Below are 19,463 nucleotides of genomic sequence, written 5' to 3'. Positions count from 1 at the left end.
TGATACCCAATGAAACACAACTCAAATGAAGTTATTAGCATTAACTTGACTTTTACACTTGAAGGGAGAGAATAAGAGAAAAGGTTTTTAACAGACTCAGAACTACAGAATTTCCCCTAGTTAATGGAATACTGTGTTTCACTGTAGAATCTCGACACTTAATTTCCTGCATTATAAATTCTGTTAAGTAGATGTTAAGCTTCCAAGTTAATTATTAAATATTAATAAATACATAAGATTTTCCCCCTCAGACATGAACTTTTTTCTGGTAAACCATTGTTCACATAGTTCGCTCATTATGAAAATTACAAAAAATTTTCACAGTTATCCCATTACCAAAAAACAAAATTACAAACAGCTTATTATTTGGGTCTCAGAACCGTTTGATATTCCCAAATCCAGGGGATCATCATCTGTATGTTCCACTATGACCACTTTTCCAAATAGATAGGTTCTTTCATATAATCCTGTTCCTTTTTTTTAATGCCAAGGGCTAAATTTATCTCCTGAGTATCTTACAATCTAAAAGAAAGCTAATGTTAAATTACTAATTAAAACGGCATATTACATATAGCATTTTTATTTGCTTGGGGGCATGACATCAAGTTGCAAAACTCAACAAAGCTGACATGTTCATCCACCAAAGAATTTAGAGATTACTAGGGTAACAGTTTTGCCAAAACAGTCAAGATACTCCAGAACTATAACTTTAAATATCAAATGCTATTAGGTTTACTTGCATACCTGTTCATTTCCAAAGATGATATCTGCAAAGGTGTATTTTTCAGAGGCCTCCGTAACTAAAAAATGGAGGAGAATAAACTAATCATATCATTGGCATGAAATAGAAAATGACCATTTTAGAAAGCGAGACACTAAAATGAATTTACCTTCATCTTCCTTACATTGTGTTGCCTTGAAACAAAACTTTCCCTTCTCTCTACTGGCAAGTTTGGCATCTAGGAAAAGAAAAGAGAAAATTTCAAAGATCTTTCTCCATTTGTAACATGGTAAAAGCTAGTTCATTACTCAGATTTCTATAGTCAAACTGGAAAACATTTCATCATTAGAAATAATGTTTAATGGCATCTGGTCCTATCACTTCATGGCAAACAGATGGAGAAACAATGGAAACAGTGGCTGACTTTATTTTTCTGGGCTCCAAAATCACTGCAGATGGTGACTGCAGTCATGAAATTAAAACACGCTTGCTCCTTGGAATAAAACCTATGACCAACCTAGACAGCATATTCAAAAGCAGAGATATTACTTTGCCAACAAAGGTCCGTATAGTCAAAGCTATGGTCTTTCCAGTAGTCATGTATGGATGTTGAGAGTTGGACTATATATAAAGAAAGCTGAGTGCTGAAGAATTGATGCTTTTGAACTGCGGTGCTAGAGAAGACTCTTGAGAGTCCCTTGGACTGCAAGGAGATCCAACCAGTCAAACCTCAAGGAAATCAGTCCTGAATATTCACTGCAAGGACTGATGCTGAAACTGAAACTCCAAACGTTGGCCTCCTGATGCGAAGAACTGACTCATTAGAAAAGACCCCGATGCTGGGAAAGATTGAAAGCAGGAGGACAAAGGGACGACAGAGGATGAGATGGTTGGATGGCATCACCAACTCGATGGACAAGAGTTTGAACAAGCTCCGGGAGCTGGTGACGGACAGGGAAGCCTGGCATGCTGCAGTCCATGGGGTCGCAAAGAGTCGGACACGACTCAGCAACTGAACTGACTGACTGAAAACATCTTTGCTTTTCTCTCAATGAGGCAAATCTCATTCAATTCTTTAAAAGGGTAAGATTAAATCTTTCTGAAATTCATGTTCATACAGATAAACAGAAATTTTGAAAATTTAGAATCTGGGAGCCAGGGAGTACACAACCCCACCACTCTATCATTTCATTTCCTATCAGTATTTTTTCATGTGGATAATTTATATCAATATTATTATATGCACACAGTTTGCTATGATGCATTTTCCCACTATATTACAGACACATTTTAAAAGCTTATATATTTTAATGACGAGTTGTAGCTTAATTCACATTAAAGATACATTCGATTTTTCCCTATTAAACATAACCCTGCAATAAACTGCTCTGAATATATGAATCTTCTTATATTTTTGAATTAATTCCTTTGTATAAATTCCAAAATTAAGGATTACTGTGAGGCTAGGTAAGGGTTTAAAACATTATTTTAATCTTTTAAATACATGTACAATTCTTTCTAGAAAGAGTAAGTATCATTTTGCCAGCTTCAATCTATTCTGACAAGCACTAAGCACTCTCATATTACCGGCAAGATGATAAAATGATAGAAATATTTTGGAAAACAATTAGACAATACGTATCACAAGTGTGCATGTTCTTTTAAGTGTTATATGGGTTTGAAAATACACAGAAAAGCCAATCAACATACAAGTATGATTATACACAGAAAAATCAGCTTACCAACAGTAAAGGAAACAAGAAACTAGTCTATATGCTTCTGTACTGTTTGAAATTTTGACTGTGACCATGTATCCAAGCACTAATTTTACAACTGAATTTTTATTTTTGTTGGCAAACAATTTGTGAAAGTTGCTATTGAATTTGTTACAGTACTGCTTCAGTCTTATGTTTTAGTTTTTTAGCTACGAGGCATGTGGGACCTTAGCTCCCCAATCAGGGATTGAACCTGTACCCCCTGCAGTGGAAGGTGAAGTCTTAACCACTAGACCACCAGGGAAGTCCCACAACTGAATTTTTTTTTAAAAAGAATATACAAATAGAAAAGATGTGGAATAAAAAGATGGGAAATCATCGACTAAGATGAGTAGTTCCATTAAAAATCATGCAATGTAATGAACGCACAATTTAATGCTTAAAAAAGTTAATTATAAGAAAGGCACCAATAATCTTATTACATTGTGGTACTGTTCTGAAGAAAAGTCAACTAATAAAGATATCAGAATTTATTCTGAAAAGGGAAAAAGCACAAACCTTTGTTTTCAGAGAGATTTACAGACTTCTGTAACTTCCAGTGTTTACTACTACTTGATACTTGTACTATATGGAATTCCTTCACACCTGCTTCACTCTATCAAAAAGAAGAGAGTCATTCAGGATTTAGAAGCACTAATTTAGTATATTTTACTGAGAAGGACACTGCTACCAAAGTCACTATCCGTTAACATAAAATGCAATTTTTATTCTGAAATAAATTAACACTATATATTTCAGTAATTGCCAGTAATGGCAATTATTTAAACTCCTCCACAAACATTCTGAAAACAGGTAAGTCATCACCTATCCAAGAAACAGATTTAATTATAATATACTTCTGGTGGCAAATTTTTAAATATTGAAAGGCATTCAGTTATTAGAATCTATCATACTGAGTTATTTATCAAAAATTATTTCTTATCAATTTTAATCAAAACCATAGCACTCTCATTTTATTTTTTCTCATCTTTCTATCACATTCTTAAGGCAAAAAAGCAACAAAGAACAGAATCCCAAAATACAATCAACTACATTTATTTAAACTGCATGCAATTTTTTTATTCTCCTTAACAAGAGCTAATTTCAAATTATCCAGACATTCTTCCTATTACAAATACTGATTTTGGAGAAGATCACCAAACAAAGTGACCTTAACAAATTAATGGAGTTGAAAGAAAAAGGACATTACAGAAGTAATAACAATTCAAATAGGTATCTAAACTGAATCAATCTGAACTAAAATTCTATTTTAATAAGATCACATTCCCTTCCTTCAAGATTTTCATTTTGATATTTAGAGTACATAAACAGGAATGGTAAATAATATGTTTGAAATGCTTTATATAAAGGAAATGGTACTGTTGGAAATGTGTAAGTGAGGGGTTATCAAGTTACTACTGAATGTGAATTTCTAATAGAACTTTGTAAATTTAATTACATCAAAAGACGTTCTCAATGGTGAGACTAGAAAGCATTTTATAAGATCTCTTTTGGGTTGAATTACTGGTATGTATGGCTATATATCATACAACTATGCAGCATATTAATACCACTAGATCCTTTTATTTGAAGCACTAAAGGATAAAACCACAAAAGCAAATTGAGAAGTAGGATATTTTTATATTCTATTCAAAATGAACACTCCCTAAATTCCTAGCTTATACTGTCTTGTGAAGGAAAAAAGTTCATTATTAAAAACAAAGTCTATTTTTAAACCAACTTACAGTATTGGTATTTTCCACATCCACAAAGACTAGCATGTTGCCTCCTCTGCCCTCCTCATCTTCAAGAGAATTACTTCTGCAGACAGTGGCTCGCACATTCAAAGATCGGCTGGTACAAATGACTGCAGTATGTCTTAATATTCTGTGACTAAAGAAGTAAAAGTTACAAATTTAATCTAAGAACCTCTCCCAGAGTTATGATTCTCTAATTCCAAATAAAGCTTTTAAAACCCATTCACTCTCAGGACCATTTATACTCTTAAAAAAACAAAGACAAATACAATAATGTAAGAGTATCTAGTTAGCCTAACTTTGGTTCAATTCTTTACTCCCAGTTTGGAAGAAAACTATTAGTCTCCCTTTTTCCCTGCTCATCAAACTCATCCATAGCACAGACCTGAAAATAATCATCATATAGTTATGTCTTGATTATGCTGCTGCTGCTGCTGCTGCTGCTAAGTCAGTTCAGTCGTGTCCAACTCTGTGCGACCCCACAGACAACAGCCCACCAGACTCCCCCGTCCCTGGGATTCTCCAGGCAAGAACACTGGAGTGGGTTGCCATTTCCTTCTCCAATGCATGAAAGTGAAAAGTGAAAGTGAAGTCGCTCAGTCGTGTCCGACTCTTAGCGACCCCATGGGCTGCAGCCTACCAGGCTCCTCTGTCCATGGGATTTTCCAGGTGAGAGTACTGGAGTGAGCTGCCACTGCCTTCTCCGTATGTCTTGATTATGACTCTTCTGATAACAGTTCCAAAGTTACTGGATGCTGACCAAGTACTGATAAATTACACACTTTCACCTGGCAGAGCTTTACAATTCAATCTTTATTCCCGTTTTACACATTTTACACTGTAGCCAAACTAACTATATTCAGTTTGTATCTCCTAACTTGTCAGTTTTCATCCACATATACAGCTACTTCCTGGAATACCCACTACTCTTTTGCCTATACCCTTTGACATTCAAATTCTGAAATCTTTACTTTCTTTGGAAGCTCATTTCACCACTACTACATTCCACAAAGCCTTAATGAATTGCTTTGGCCAGATGACTCATCTTCTTAAGGGGAATTAACATTTACTGAGGACTTACAACATACTTTTCCTTACAAGTATTGTATCTTTTTGTTCTCATAGTAAGCCTTTTACGATATTTTTAATAGTTAATAAATTTTTTAAAGTAGCACAACTATTCCAAGTTAATTCTGTAGAAATGACAATGGGATTAGCACGAAATACTGTTGTGCAAATATACAAGCTACAGCTCCTTGTGTTTTAATTTCTTCAGAGATACCCATACCACCACTCAAATTACTTGCTCTGCAAACACATAAATTTGGGGAGGCAGAGGAGGGCTAGAGAAAAGGAAAAGTTAAAATAATTTTCTTTAAAAAGGATGACTGCAGGCAACCTGTCTTCATATACAAATGACACTCTTAATTCATGGTACCTGTGAATTTTATTATTATGTGGTAACTCTGACCATAGTACTTAGCTGTATCAAAAAACCATGAAGTTTACAGAAAGAAGCATGAAAAAGATTAATGTAGCTTAATTTTTTTCCACTTTTGGCTACTCAGATTAGGGACAACCTCAGATAAAAATTTCATGCATAATTTGGATAAGGGTAATTTCTTAGTAAACAATGACATATGTTAACAAATAATAAAATGTTTATTTGAATGGGTATATACTTTCCCGATGGCTCAGATGATAAAGAATCTGCCTGCAATGTAAGAGACCCAGCTTAGATCCCTGGGTCAGGAAGATCCCCTGGAGAAGGGAGTGGCTAACTCACTCCACTATTCACGCCTGGAGAATTCCATGCACAAAGGAGCCTAGTGGGCTACATACAGTCCTTGGGGTCGCAAAGAGTTGAACACCACTGAGCAACCAACACTTTCACTTTTTTCATATATATGTATCCTCAATGCAGAGGTTAAATCTAAAAAATTTTATAATACTCACCGTATTTTAGGCTGCTTTTTAATGCTTTCATAGTAAAACAAAAAGTTAATTTCATGGACACCTTCTTCATCTGGCCCACGTAACCACATTGGTAGCTGAACTGAAGCTCCAGGTAGAAGAACAGTGTCAGGAAGGGGAACAGAAATCACCTCTGGCTGACTTCCTATGCCGATGCCAAAGTCCACAGAAGAAGCTGATGATACAAGTGCTGTACACACAGAGGTAGAGTCTGTCACAACAGTCTTGTAAGCACTACAGTTCTCAGAAGCCGAGGGACTCAGCGGTGTCAGAACAGCTGTGTTACCACCAAAGGTAAAGAACTCTGGACGTTTAGAAACAACCTTCAATCCAGTAAGAGGACATTTGCTGACATTGACAAATTCTACATAGGCTTTTCGGATTTCTCCACAGAGGAGCCCTGTAGGAAAATGTATAAAGAACACCTGCATTGGAGGGAAAAAATATTATTATATTGTCTGTTAAAAATTCTGAACTCTACTGAATAACACTTTAAGATGCTGTTATTTCTTTACTACAGGGTTACAAGTATTTTATTCATTCTCTTTGATATCTCCCTGTGTATGTGGTTATTAAGAACTCCATTTTTAAAAAGAGGGATAAGACAGAGACCAATGTTACTCAGTAGCAGATTTCAGAGTTACATATTAAAGGTACAATGTCAACAACTCGAGGGCCACCAGCAAAATTTTCACAACTGTGTAGATTATGGTTAAGACAAGCTATAAGTAATTTAACATGATTACATGAACAGTTATCAGTTGAAGAGTCCCTAACACTGTCAACTTAAAAAGTAGCTTATCTATTTATCCATACATCATTAAAATGAAGCGATGCACAATAGGTCTGAAAAGAGGAGAACATACAGAAGCATGATTCCACATCCATAATTTTTAAACCTGGCATCTCTGAGTATCCTCAGGGTTTCCATAACCCAATGTGTGAGGGAAACCTGATCTGACTAATGGAGACTCTTTATAGCCTTTCCCATTTTGTGCGATATTCATGTGGTTCATTCAAGCTATGTTAATGTGCTTGATAACCGGTGCTGCCACAAACCCAACAGGGGTCACAAAATGTAGATGATAAAAACACACATGCATATGTGTGATTTCTAAAAATTAAAAAGAAAAAAAAAAAGACTTTGAACACATGCCTGGCCTCAGGATTTCAGATAGGGACTGTCGACCAGTACTAAAGAGTTGGAAATATGGACTAACAAAATCATCCAGTAAGTCATTTGCATTTAAAAGATCCACAAGCATAAATGTCAGAAGTACTGACAGAATCAAAGAAAGGAGGAGTAAGGGTAAAGAGGATAAAGAGTAAAGTTATAGCTGGCTGTCCCAAAGGAGTTATCAAAGTCCAGTGGAAACATCTGTGTCTTTCAATCTAAGTTTGAATAAGACTTCATTCTGGCCAAATTCTTAAGGAATCAGATAAAATCAGGGGAAATGAGAAGCTTCAAAAATGGACACGAGAAAATAAGGGATTAATGCAGAAATCCAAAACACAGGTTAAGAAGTTAGGGAAAAAAAAAACTAAGCATAACATTATACTGAAAACACAGATAATGCACTAATTAGCCAATATCAAATAAGCTAAAATTTGTGAAGGAATATCAATTTTGGAATTGTTACATCAAAAACAACCGCATGAGTAACCAGTGAAGTAAGAGTACTGTAAAGATGCACTAAAACACACAGATACCCAGATAACACGGGTAAGCCACGGGTAGAACGGGAAGGGTGATAGAATAGGACCAGTGATAAACCGTATGTAGGATACTGTGTATATATCTTCAGAATAAGGTTTTACTAAATAGACTATGTTGACTCTAAGGAGAACCAGTATATCTAGCCTTTACTTCAAATGCATTTCTGCTGAAAGTCCTCATAAAAAATTGATGTTTTAAACAGCTTCAAATTTTAATGGAAAATAAGACCAAGAACCAGGACTTTCACTTCCACTAACTCCTCAAGATGTGTGATAGGCATATAAAGTAAAAATGATACACATAAGGCTAATCATTGTGATTTCATCTGTAACATCAAGTGATCTGACATAGGCAAGTCTGGTTGAATCAATGTCATATACACAACACACTGCCTACAGACAGAACCTGAAGGGCCTGCTCTTCTTTCTACTTTTCTATGTAAAACTTTTTTCTAATGAAATGTAAAAAAAATTAATAAGGGAAGAAAAAGTTTTGCAATGACACTGTTTTTTCTCCAATAGAACTTAAAACCAAAATATTTCTAATCAGTAGATACAGCTCACAGCTGTATGCTTTCAGTACGCCACACACGTGACAGTTAACACAGGGCACTTTAATTTTCATCTTTTCTCAGCTTCAGTAATTTTCATGCTCACTCTTGTTTTGATTAAGAGACTTTCATCAGATGTTGTAGACTGATTACTTCTTTCACTACTTCCTTAAAACACTTCAAACTCTATGAAATATTTCTGACATACGATATTAGGAATGGGAATATTCTATGAATTTTTTACTAATATTAAGGTATACTATTACTCATTCAAATATAATGGAAGTTCTCTTAACTAAGTTAAAAAAATCTTAAATGATGAAAACTGCCAGATGAAAGATAAAGTATGTGCAAGTATTTATTAACCAGAAATGAGTACTGACATCAGTCTGTACGTCTTCTACTTGCCCTACACATCTCTTTATTTATTATTATTATTATCGTTGTTGTGTATCCTGCATTGACAGGCGGATTCTTCACCATGAGCCACCAGGGAATCCCCCATACAGCTCTTTAAATGCAACATAATTGTTGTTGCTATTTAGTCACCAAGTCATGTCTGACTCTGCTGAGACCCCATGGACTGCAGCCTGTCGGGCTGCTCTGTCCATGGGATTCTCCAGGCAAGAATACTGGAGTGGCTTGCCATTTCGTTCTTCAGGGGATCTTCCCAACCCAGGGATCAAACCCGTGTTCTCATACTTGGGAGGTGGACTCTTTACCAATGAGCCACCTGGGAAGTCTGCAACATAATTAAGCAAGTGTAAAATCTGGGCAGAAAATAAGCAGCTCAACAATACCTTTTGCTCAACACCAACAGATACCACCATTTTCATGAGCATGTTGCCTTTCCCACCACTATAAGTATAGGATTAGTACCCATAAAATCATCCAATGAGAAAAAGGAAGTAACACCCAATTAAAAGGCATCATATGGACTTACAGAAGAAAAAAATCACACAGACAAAAAAAAATGAAGACTAACCAACCTTATCAGTTACCAAATAAATGCCATTTTTCACCAGTCTGATTTACAAAAGTTTAAAAAAAAACAAAAATAAAAACATGATAGTATCCAGTATGGCACTGGCACGAGGCAATGGCGCTCTCATTCTGTAAGGAAAACTGTCAATTCTGAGAGGCTTGCTAAAGGTACTTCTGTGGTACACTGCACAATTGATCCAACAATTCCATTTCTAAAAGTCTATAGCCTAAACTAAGTGAAGTGAAGTGACTCAGTTGTGTCTGACTCTTTGTGACCCCATGGGCTGTAGCCCAACAGGATCCTCCGTTCATGGGATTTTCCAGGCAAGAGTACTGGAGTGGGTTGCCATTTCCTTCTCCAGAGGATCTTCCCAACCCAGGGATCAAACCCAGGTCTCCTGCATTGTAGGAAGACGCTTTACCGTCTGAGCCACAGGGAAGTCCTGCCTAAACTAGAGCATGGACAGAACATTACATAATATTTACTACAGAACTGTCAGTAATGATGAAAAGCCAGAACCATACCCATCAATATATAAATGACTAAAATACAGTATAACTATCTGAATAAATGCATTCCTTATGCAGCTGTGAAAGAATTTTTACTGAATGAAAACAAAGGCCAGGTTTTGTTGATAAAGGCAAAAAGCAAGTCACAGAATAAAATGTGCAGTATGATTACTAAAAATATATACAAATATACAAGGAAAGGTCTGAAAAGAGAAACATCAGTTTGGTATCACTGGCGCTTTCTGATGGTGAATGACTAAGCTTCTAACTCCCCTTCCAGGGAAATCTGAGGATGCAGGAGGAAGAACTTCCTTCCAGGGTTCACACTTACACTTCATGGCTGTGCCAGTGGCCTGCCTCTCAGTCAGATACCTGATTCAAGTGGGCCACAGTTCTGTCCCAGACACTTGATATTTGTAATGAAGTGGCACAAAGACCAGAAGTTATAAGACTAATAAAGTCATATCAAAATAGGAGTCTGGGATGGACATGTACACACTGCTATATTTAAAATGGATAACCAATAAGGTCCTACTATACAGCACGTGGAACTCTGCTCAATGTTACATAGTAGGCTGTGGGAGGGGAATTTGGAAGAGAACAGATACATGTATATGTATGGCTGAGTCCCTTTACTGACCACCTGAAACTATCACAACATTGTTAACTGGCTATACTCCAATATAAAATAAAAAGTTATTTAGGAAGTAATGCTTTCTAAAGGTTTTACAAATTTCTTGGAGCTGCTGAGTCCTTATTATTCCTTGAGCTTACTGTTCTATGATGCTTTATAGTTTTCATGAGGTTATTCCAAACTCCTTTGAACTAAGTAATAGGTGTGTGTGTGTGTGGGGGGGGGGGGGTTAATACTACCTAGCATCAATTTCTATCTTTTGCAGCTAAAAGACTGCATGAAGGCAGGACACTGTGGGACACAAAGAAAGTGAAGTGAATATTGCTTTTATTCATACACCTATCTACTGCTTAAGTATTTTATAAAAATTAACTCCTATGTTATTTTTATATCTTACCCAGAAAGAGCCACTGATTTTAATAACAATCAAAGTGTTCTTTTAGAAGCTTTTTCGCAACTTCTATTAATATTTTGAGGATTATATCTTATAACCTGGCTGTCACTTAATGCCAATTTGCATGATTATCTTGTCTTTGTGAATTACATCTATTTAACATTAGCTTACCAAGAATTTAAAACTGCACTTCAATATATCAACAAAGTCTAAAATTAATCTATCCAAAATATCATCCTCACCTTAGAGATAAATTATTAAGCCCATGAAATTTTAAAAACTGAAATACCTCCAATAGTGGCATTTCCTCAGTGATTATGGGATCTAGACGTCGATCAGGACCATATTTAATAGACGTTTTCTCTTCTTTTGTGTTGTTAAGTCGAGGACCTTGGATTTCTAAATCCTGTCTCCCTCGGACTGACATACTCAAGGAATGTTTTCCTGAAATAAAAAACAATCAATGCCCTAAAATAATTTGATAAGTTAACTGACATCAAGTTAGTCTGAATATATGAGTACTGTATGTTTCAGATTATTTCTAGAAGAACTCTAGACAATTACCAATTAACATGGTTAAGCAAAGAACTAAGCATATTTTATGTTCATGCTTAACCACATCTACTACTGCATGCTGCTTTAATTTCTCATTTTCTTAGGATTTACTTACTTTGCAGAAGGACTGCACATCATCAAATGGAAAGTTTTTGAAACCTATAATCAACCAAAAAGATCTATCTGACAGAACAGCTACTCATATTCAAATATATATACTAATCTGAATTATTTCTGGATTATAAATATACTTTCTCAACAGACTTAACTGTACCTTCTCAATAAACTACACAAAGCAAATTATAATATACATAGCTTTCTCAAAATTAAACTCATTTAATATGCATGTGAGCTCTTCCCCAAAAGCTTCCACACATTGCATGTAGGTGTGAAAACAGCGAAGGCGGACAACTGTATTTCCTGCAGGAATACTTAGAACCTATCGCTCAGTCACGTCCAACTCTTTGTGACCCCATGGACTGTAGCCTACCAGGCTCCTCCGTCCATGAGATTTTCCAAGCAAGTGTACTGGAGTGGGTTGCCATTTCCCTCTTAGCAGGAATACTTAGAACATTTAATATGCTGAAGATCACTGTGATTTGCCCAGACCAGACGTACAAGGTAGCATTTCCATTACCTCATTTGACCCAGATCCCTATTAGCATTTTACACTAAAACCTCACTCAAATTCTACTATAAGGTACAATTTAATAGTTAAGTCATGGTCTTCTCCCACTAACATCATAAAAAATTTATAAACTATTTATTAATGCATATATTTGGTACCTTAATGAAGTAATTAGCTATAATTTATTGACAATCATAACTTTGTGGTACAAAATTAAAATCATAGGTTAGTGGGGAAGGAAAGAAGCTTCAAAAAGTTTTTAACACTCAGCTAACTTACTTAAAGTATTTAAAAATTAGCAGTATTATTTGTAAAAGCATCTTCTCTGGTGTTTGTCAAGCAAGAATTATACATGTAGTAGTAAAATGCAGAATACTATACATTTAGTGGCAATTTTTTGTTTTAAAATTTTTGAATTCTTATGGATTCATTCTATTTCAGTATACGCTCCAAAAAAATGTTTTACTAAATTATCCTAGATATGCAAGCAAGGAGAAATTTCAAACTAAATTTTAAAAGAACCAACAGATTTTCCAAGGGTCCCAAAAGATTTTTCAATATTAATAATCAGCTTTTATAAATGCCAAACTCAAGTCTGCTGACTATTAATTTGTTAAAAATAGACAGCTATTAAAATGAAGAGACAGAAGTGAGGAATTTTATAGTAAACCCTCTCTCTAGTCTTGTCAACTTAAACTCAAATAGCAACATATAATTATTACAAAATAATATGAGAATGGTTTCCTGAAATTAAAGGGAAAAAAAAGGCAAGCTGTGTTAAACATGTATCTGGTAGTTTCACTCTTCAAAAATTTGTAAAACCTACCAATTCTGGGGAACCAAGAATACCAGCGTAATTCTAAACCCTTCTCTTTTTACAAAACAGACGACAGAATTTTATGTCATTTCACATTCAGGGATGTGAAAACACTGGTCCTTGGTTCACTCTATGTTTTTATAAATATTCAAAAAAAAGAGACTATCCTAGTCAACCTTTGTACTGGCAGCAGACATCTCAACCAATGGTTAGAATACATTAATTTAGAATTTACTAAATGTGGATCAGTAACAAAGAAGAAAAATACATAGGGTAGAACCACAGAACTATCAAAAATACATCAGAAGGGAATAAAGTTGTTTTTTTTAAGCAATGGCAGAGTTAAAAATAATCCAAATTATTCATTCTTTCATCTGATTGAATGTCTTTATTAAAGGTACTTTAAACCTAATTTTAAAATAGCTCATTTCTCAATTTATTCTAAGGAGATTTACTTATTAGCTCCTAATTGTTCAGCAATGCCATAACTTTACCTGTGTGACATCCAGGAAGAGCACCAATGCCATCTACTGCCACAGAGCACTGAATGGTGCCAAGATTATACACAACTCCCAGAATATGCAGCTCCCCTATGTGATGGGGAAAGAGCTTTAGCCTTGCCTGTGGAGATATTTAAGTCACTCTTATTACCTGTTTTCACAATATCTTAAATAGTGCAACACCTAAATTCTGTAGTATTACAGAAATAAAAGCTCAGACCTAAATTTACTTAATTCTCAATTGATTTCTCCTACTGGAAAGCATTTTCTTCAAAAGAAACTTTCTAAACTCAGTAACTATAGGCATCACAACTTTTAATAAAAACCAAGATATTCTGGCCAACCAAATATCATATGAAATTAAAACACTCAACCCACGAAGAAAGCAAAACCTTTTTTCACCAGGCTTCTTAGGAAATTAACAAACTAAAAACCACTGCAAACCTACTTTCCCAACCTATTTCCTTCTATGTAATTTCAGTCTCCTAAAATGATAAATCTTAATTTTTAAGAAAACTAGAAAACAAACTAAATACACAGGCTTTAAAAATCTGTTGTCATCTTACTTTTAGAAAGGTGTGACAGAAAAGTAATAAAGTAATTACCACTTTAGATTCTTCACTATTAATTAAGAATTCTGAAATAACTTCAGTTCCGATCATTTCAGGTTCACCTTTTACCTGAAAAGTAAAATATATGTAAATATGTAAAATATATGTAAATATATGTATGTAAAATATGTAAAATATACATTCTAATGAATAAAGTATCAGATTATTAACACTGCTACATATCAACACTTAGCAACAATGACAATAGCTATAGTTAGCATTTATTAGGTTTTTACTATGTGCTAAGCAATACACAAAGTGAACAACATAATGAAACAGAAACAGTTATAGATACAGAGAAGAAACAGATAGTTGTCAGAGGGGAGGGGCTGGGGGGAAGAAAGAAATAGGTGAATGCAATTTAACAGTACAAACTCCCACTTACAAAGTAAATGAGTCACAAGAAGTGTACAAAGTGGGGAATATAGTCAATAACTCTGTAACATCTTTGAATGGTGACAGACAACAACTAGACTTATGGTGATCCTTTTGAAATGCAAAGAAATAGCGAACCACTGGGTTGTGTATCAGGAACTAATGTAGAGTTTTAAGTCAACTGTACTTCGAAAACACAGAACAAATGAACAACCTCATGGAAAAAGAGACTAATGTGTGGTTATCAGAGGTAGGAGGCGGGGAGAGGAGCAACTGGATAAAAGCAATCAAAAGGTATAAACTTCCAGTTATAACATATAAGAAACAATGTAAAGCATAATAAATATACTTAATATTGCTGCATGTGATACAAGAAAGTTATTGAGAGAAAATCCCAAGTGTTCTCATCACAAGGAAAAATTCTATATTCTTAATTTTCAACAATAAGCATATTATCATACATTTTGTAATGAGGGAAAATAAGCATAAGAAAAGAGTAAGTTCAGCTTCCTGAACAGAAACTGCTGAAATGTTATTACAGCATTTGTTAGACTATTACTGAAACATGCTTATTACAAATACCTTTTAACAACTTACTAGTTCTTTAACTTCTTCATTATCCTTTCCACTGACATATTTAGGTTGAAACTTCCAGAGCAATGACAAATCAGTCAACAAAAGTGGAACTTTCAAAGGGTTTCTAAAAGCCACTTCCACTGTTATTGGTTCTGTAAAAGAAAAGCCTTAATTAGTAATTTTAATAAACCCTACACATCACCATATGCTTCAATTCTCTGAACACACCTTGTTTTCAAAGCTCTGCATTTCTGCCTAGACTGTCTTTTATCACTTTGTAAATGTGCATTTATTCAGGATACAGTTTTGAAATTACCTTCCTTAGAAGACTTCCCCCATAATTTTTCTGTACTCTTTGTCATTCTCCCTTCTACATTCCAAAAGCACATTGAATATTCCTGTATTAAAGTCCCCACTGCTTGGTTTTATAAATGCAGCTCACTAAGTAATAAGTACTCAATTTACTTTTGTATCCTCAGCCTCCAGTCATATTTGGCATGCAAAAAATTACTGTGAATACGCTGTAAGCAAAACAAACAAGTAAAAAACCATGAATAAAAATTCAAGTGTATCACCTTCCACAACTGCAAGGGGAAACCTTGAGTTATCTGAATAACTGTTCAAACAATACTGTGTGGGATGGAAGTTGGGTGGAAGGACTCCTCTGTTGACCACAGACACCACTTGTTCCTCAAGTTCGCGCCACTGCTGAGAGGATTCAGAGTCATATTCTTGATCAAGACTTACATGAGTAGCTGCTTGCTTTTCACCTTAAAAAAAAAAAAAGAAAAGTGTCACTATTAAATATACATATTTATTAACACCTGTCCTCAAATGAAATATATTTTAAATAAAAATCTAAGGTATCCAAATAAATACATATACCATTCTTGCCTGTTTTCAATTTTATCTGAGAGAAAAATATTCTCTTACTAATTGTAGCCTAATTGGAACTCAACTTGTAATACTGATGCCCTTTTCCTTCTGACTCTGACAGAATATATTTTCTTAGTGCCCACAATTTTATATGAAATACTTCAAACATACGGACAAAACATGGAAAATATTATAACAAATACTTGTGTATCAAAATTTAAGAAATGTCAACTTTGTTATAAGAAACTAAATTTTATTAAAAAAATACAATAAATGTTACAGATGAAGCTGATTTCCTCTATCTCACCTTCCCCAACTCTCTCTTCTTCATCTCTTCCACTGGTACCAATTCTTCCCAGAGCTATTCCAAAGTTGTAGCATGCACATTCATAATTTTTGTTTTTACTTTATCAAATATGAGTGTGTATATAAACAGCTCATAGAACTAGCTTATATGTTTGAAATTTATATAAATGAAATAACTTTTGATTCATCCTTCTGCAACTTTTTTCACTCAACTTTATGTTGTGGTATTATCCACACTGAAATATACAGAACTCATTCACTCACATCCTACAGCATGAAACCAATATATGAAGATACCAAAATCTATCAATTCATTCTGTTTCATTTGTTTACTACTAAAAACAATGCTGCTACAAGTACCCTGATAAATATTTTAAATAAAATACTAAATTCGCTCTCAAAAAGAAACATACTAAGCTCCAATTAAAAAGACTTAGAATTACAAAGTTTAACATGCATAAAGACCTTTAATATATTTAAACTTTTGGCCCAGTATTGCCATTCTAAAGCTCAATGCTAAGGAAATAATCCTGAATTTTAAAAAAGTCTCAGAACAAGAACAGCAATTATATTGGCAACTGTTCGTTACATCTGTGTACACTTGAAATTTTCCATAATAAAATGTTAAGATTCATCCACAAAGATGTCCCTTACAACTTAGATTTCATATAATCAAAGAAGATGGACACCATATAGCAAATATCAAAATACTTTATATCCATTGAATGCATTACAACCATTAAAAATGTTTATCAAGATTATATAATCTGTATGAGAATTTCTTTATATTATGTGAGAAAACTCATGATACATACAGCTATTTTGTTGTTATTGTTTTTAGATTTTAAAGCTGGAAGGAAAAGCACCAAAGTAGTAGGTTCAAGTGGCAGGATGACAAGATGATATGGTATAGTTGTTTACTTTCAAATATTCTTTAACAATTACATATTATTTTTTAGTGGAAAAAGATGAAATAACTCCAAAGAAAAAGTCACTAGGTAACAAAGCCAAATTAAACTTTACTAACCATCTGCTGGTCGTCTGTCATGGCCAAAGAAAACCCGGGTTGCTGAACTGTTAATGTATGGCAAAGGAAGCTGCGGTAAAGGGCCATCTGGGGAGAGCTGACTCACATTCTGAGAGAGACACAAAAGACGAAAGGAATTTCTGAGAGAACTCTCATCCGTCCTCATTTTTAATACACAAGCTGTTAAAGGCATGCTAAGAAAGAATATTAAGAATCACTCAGTTCAGTTCAGTCACTCAGTCGTGTCTGACTCTTTGCAACCCCACGAATCGCAGCACACCAGGCCTCCCTGTCCATCACCAACTCCCGGAGCTTACTCAAATTCATGTCCATTGAGTCGGTGATGCCATCCAGCCATCTCATTCTCTGTCGTCCCCTTCTCCTCCTGCCTCTAATCCCTCCCAGCACCAGGGTCTTTTCCAATGAGTCAACTCTTCGCATGAGGTGGCCAAAGTATTGGAGTTTCAGCTTCAGCATCAGTCCTTCCAATGAACACCCAGGACTGATCTCCTTTAGGATGGACTGGTTGGATCTCCTTGCAGTCCAAGGGACTCTCAAGAGTCTTCTCCAACACCACAGTTCAAAAGCATCAATTTTTCGGTGCTCAGCTTTCTTCACAGTCCAACTCTCACATCCATATATGACCACTGGAAAAACCATAGCCTTGACTAGTTGGCACAGTAATGTCTCTGCTTTTCAATATGCTATCTAGGTTGGTCATAACTTTCCTTCCAATGAGTAAGCGGCTTTTCATTTCACGGCTGCAGTCACCATCTGCAGTGATTTTGGAGCCCCCAAAAATAAAGTCTGACACTGCTTCCACGGTTTCCCCATCTATTTGCCATGAAGTGATGGGACCAGATGCCATGATCTTAGTTTTCTGAATGTTGAGCTTGAAGCCAACTTTTTCACTCTCCTCTTTCACTTTCATCAAGAGGCTTTTTAGTTCCTCTTCACTTTCTGCCATAAGGGTGCATATGTCATCTGCATATCTGAGGTTATTGATATTTCTCCTGGCAATCTTGATTCCAGCTTGTGCTTCTTCCAGCCCAGCGTTTCTCATGATGTACTCTGCATATAAGTTAAATAAGCAGGGTGACAATATACAGCCTTGACATACTCCTTTTCCTATTTGGAACTAGTCTGTTGTTCCAAGTCCAGTTCTAACTATTGCTTCCTGTCCTGCATACAGGTTTCTCAAGAGGCAGGTCAAGTGGTCTGGTATTCCCATCTCTTGAAGAATTTTCCACAGTTTGTGGTGATCCACACAAAGGCTTTGGCATAGTCACTAAAGCAGAAATAGATGTTTTTCTGAAACTCTCTTGCTTTTTCAATGATCCAGCGGATGTTGGCAATTTGATCTCTGGTTCCTCTGCCTTTTCTAAAACCAGCTTGAACATCTGGAAGTCCACGGTTCACATACTGCTGAAGCCTGGCTTAGAGAATTTTGAGCATTACTTTACTAGCGTGTGAGATGAGCACAATTGTGCGGTAGTTTGAGCATTCTTTAGCATTGCCTTTCTTTTGGACTGGAATGAAAACTGACCTTTTCCAGTCCTGTGGCCACTGCTGAGTTTTCCAAATTTGCTGGCATATTGAGTGCAGCAATTTCACAGCATCATCTTTCAAGATTTGAAATAGCTCAACTGGAATTCCATCACCTCCACTAGCTTTGTTCGTAGTGATGCTTTTACTTAATATATGAGTCATAAAATTTTACGAGGAAGAACTTTAGATATATTTATTTTGGTCCAAGAAAATCTCCTTAAGGTTACTCAGCAAATTAGTTCTCTCTGGATGCTAAAGCTCCAAATATTATTTTTATATGTATTTTACTTCCTAGACTCATTTTATTTATTTATTTTTCCTTTATTTTTATTAGTTGGAGGCTAATTAGTTTACAATATTGTAGCAGTTTTTGTCATACATTGACATGAATCAGCCATGGATTTACATGTATTCCCCATCCCGATCCCCCCTCCCCTAGACTCATTTTAGCATTCTATCTGCCAAAATTCTTACCCATATGGTTTCAAATTAATAAAGTAAAAAAGGGTAATTATATTCTGCAGGACAGATAAACTATTTACTATTCATGGACCCTGAGGAAAAAATTACAACTTTCCATTCTGTCCACAAAATAATGCTTTAAATTTGCTATCCTCCTGTCCAGTGAAATATTTTTTCTTCCTATTAA

The 19,463-nt window shown here is 35.2% G+C and overlaps 1 protein-coding gene across 2 annotated transcripts in view; it reads right to left on the bottom strand.

The window, feature by feature from the left end:
* Positions 1-19,463, bottom strand: part of TRAPPC8 (trafficking protein particle complex subunit 8) — an 85,001-nt gene that overhangs the window by 17,709 nt on the left and 47,829 nt on the right. For both annotated transcript variants that reach the window (XM_043443873.1, XM_043443872.1), the window contains exons 14-24: positions 17,267-17,375; positions 15,633-15,827; positions 15,079-15,209; positions 14,101-14,175; positions 13,490-13,616; positions 11,285-11,439; positions 6,189-6,631; positions 4,221-4,368; positions 2,995-3,091; positions 891-959; positions 745-800 (exon numbers count right to left, since the gene is read on the bottom strand). In XM_043443873.1, coding sequence (XP_043299808.1) covers positions 745-800; positions 891-959; positions 2,995-3,091; positions 4,221-4,368; positions 6,189-6,631; positions 11,285-11,439; positions 13,490-13,616; positions 14,101-14,175; positions 15,079-15,209; positions 15,633-15,827; positions 17,267-17,375 — 1,605 coding nt within the window. The remainder of the gene's footprint in view (positions 1-744; positions 801-890; positions 960-2,994; positions 3,092-4,220; positions 4,369-6,188; positions 6,632-11,284; positions 11,440-13,489; positions 13,617-14,100; positions 14,176-15,078; positions 15,210-15,632; positions 15,828-17,266; positions 17,376-19,463) is intronic.

Source organism: Cervus canadensis, chromosome 23 (genome assembly GCF_019320065.1).
Source record: "Cervus canadensis isolate Bull #8, Minnesota chromosome 23, ASM1932006v1, whole genome shotgun sequence".
NCBI lineage: Eukaryota > Metazoa > Chordata > Mammalia > Artiodactyla > Cervidae > Cervus > Cervus canadensis.
This window is presented reverse-complemented; position numbering and strand designations above follow the sequence as displayed.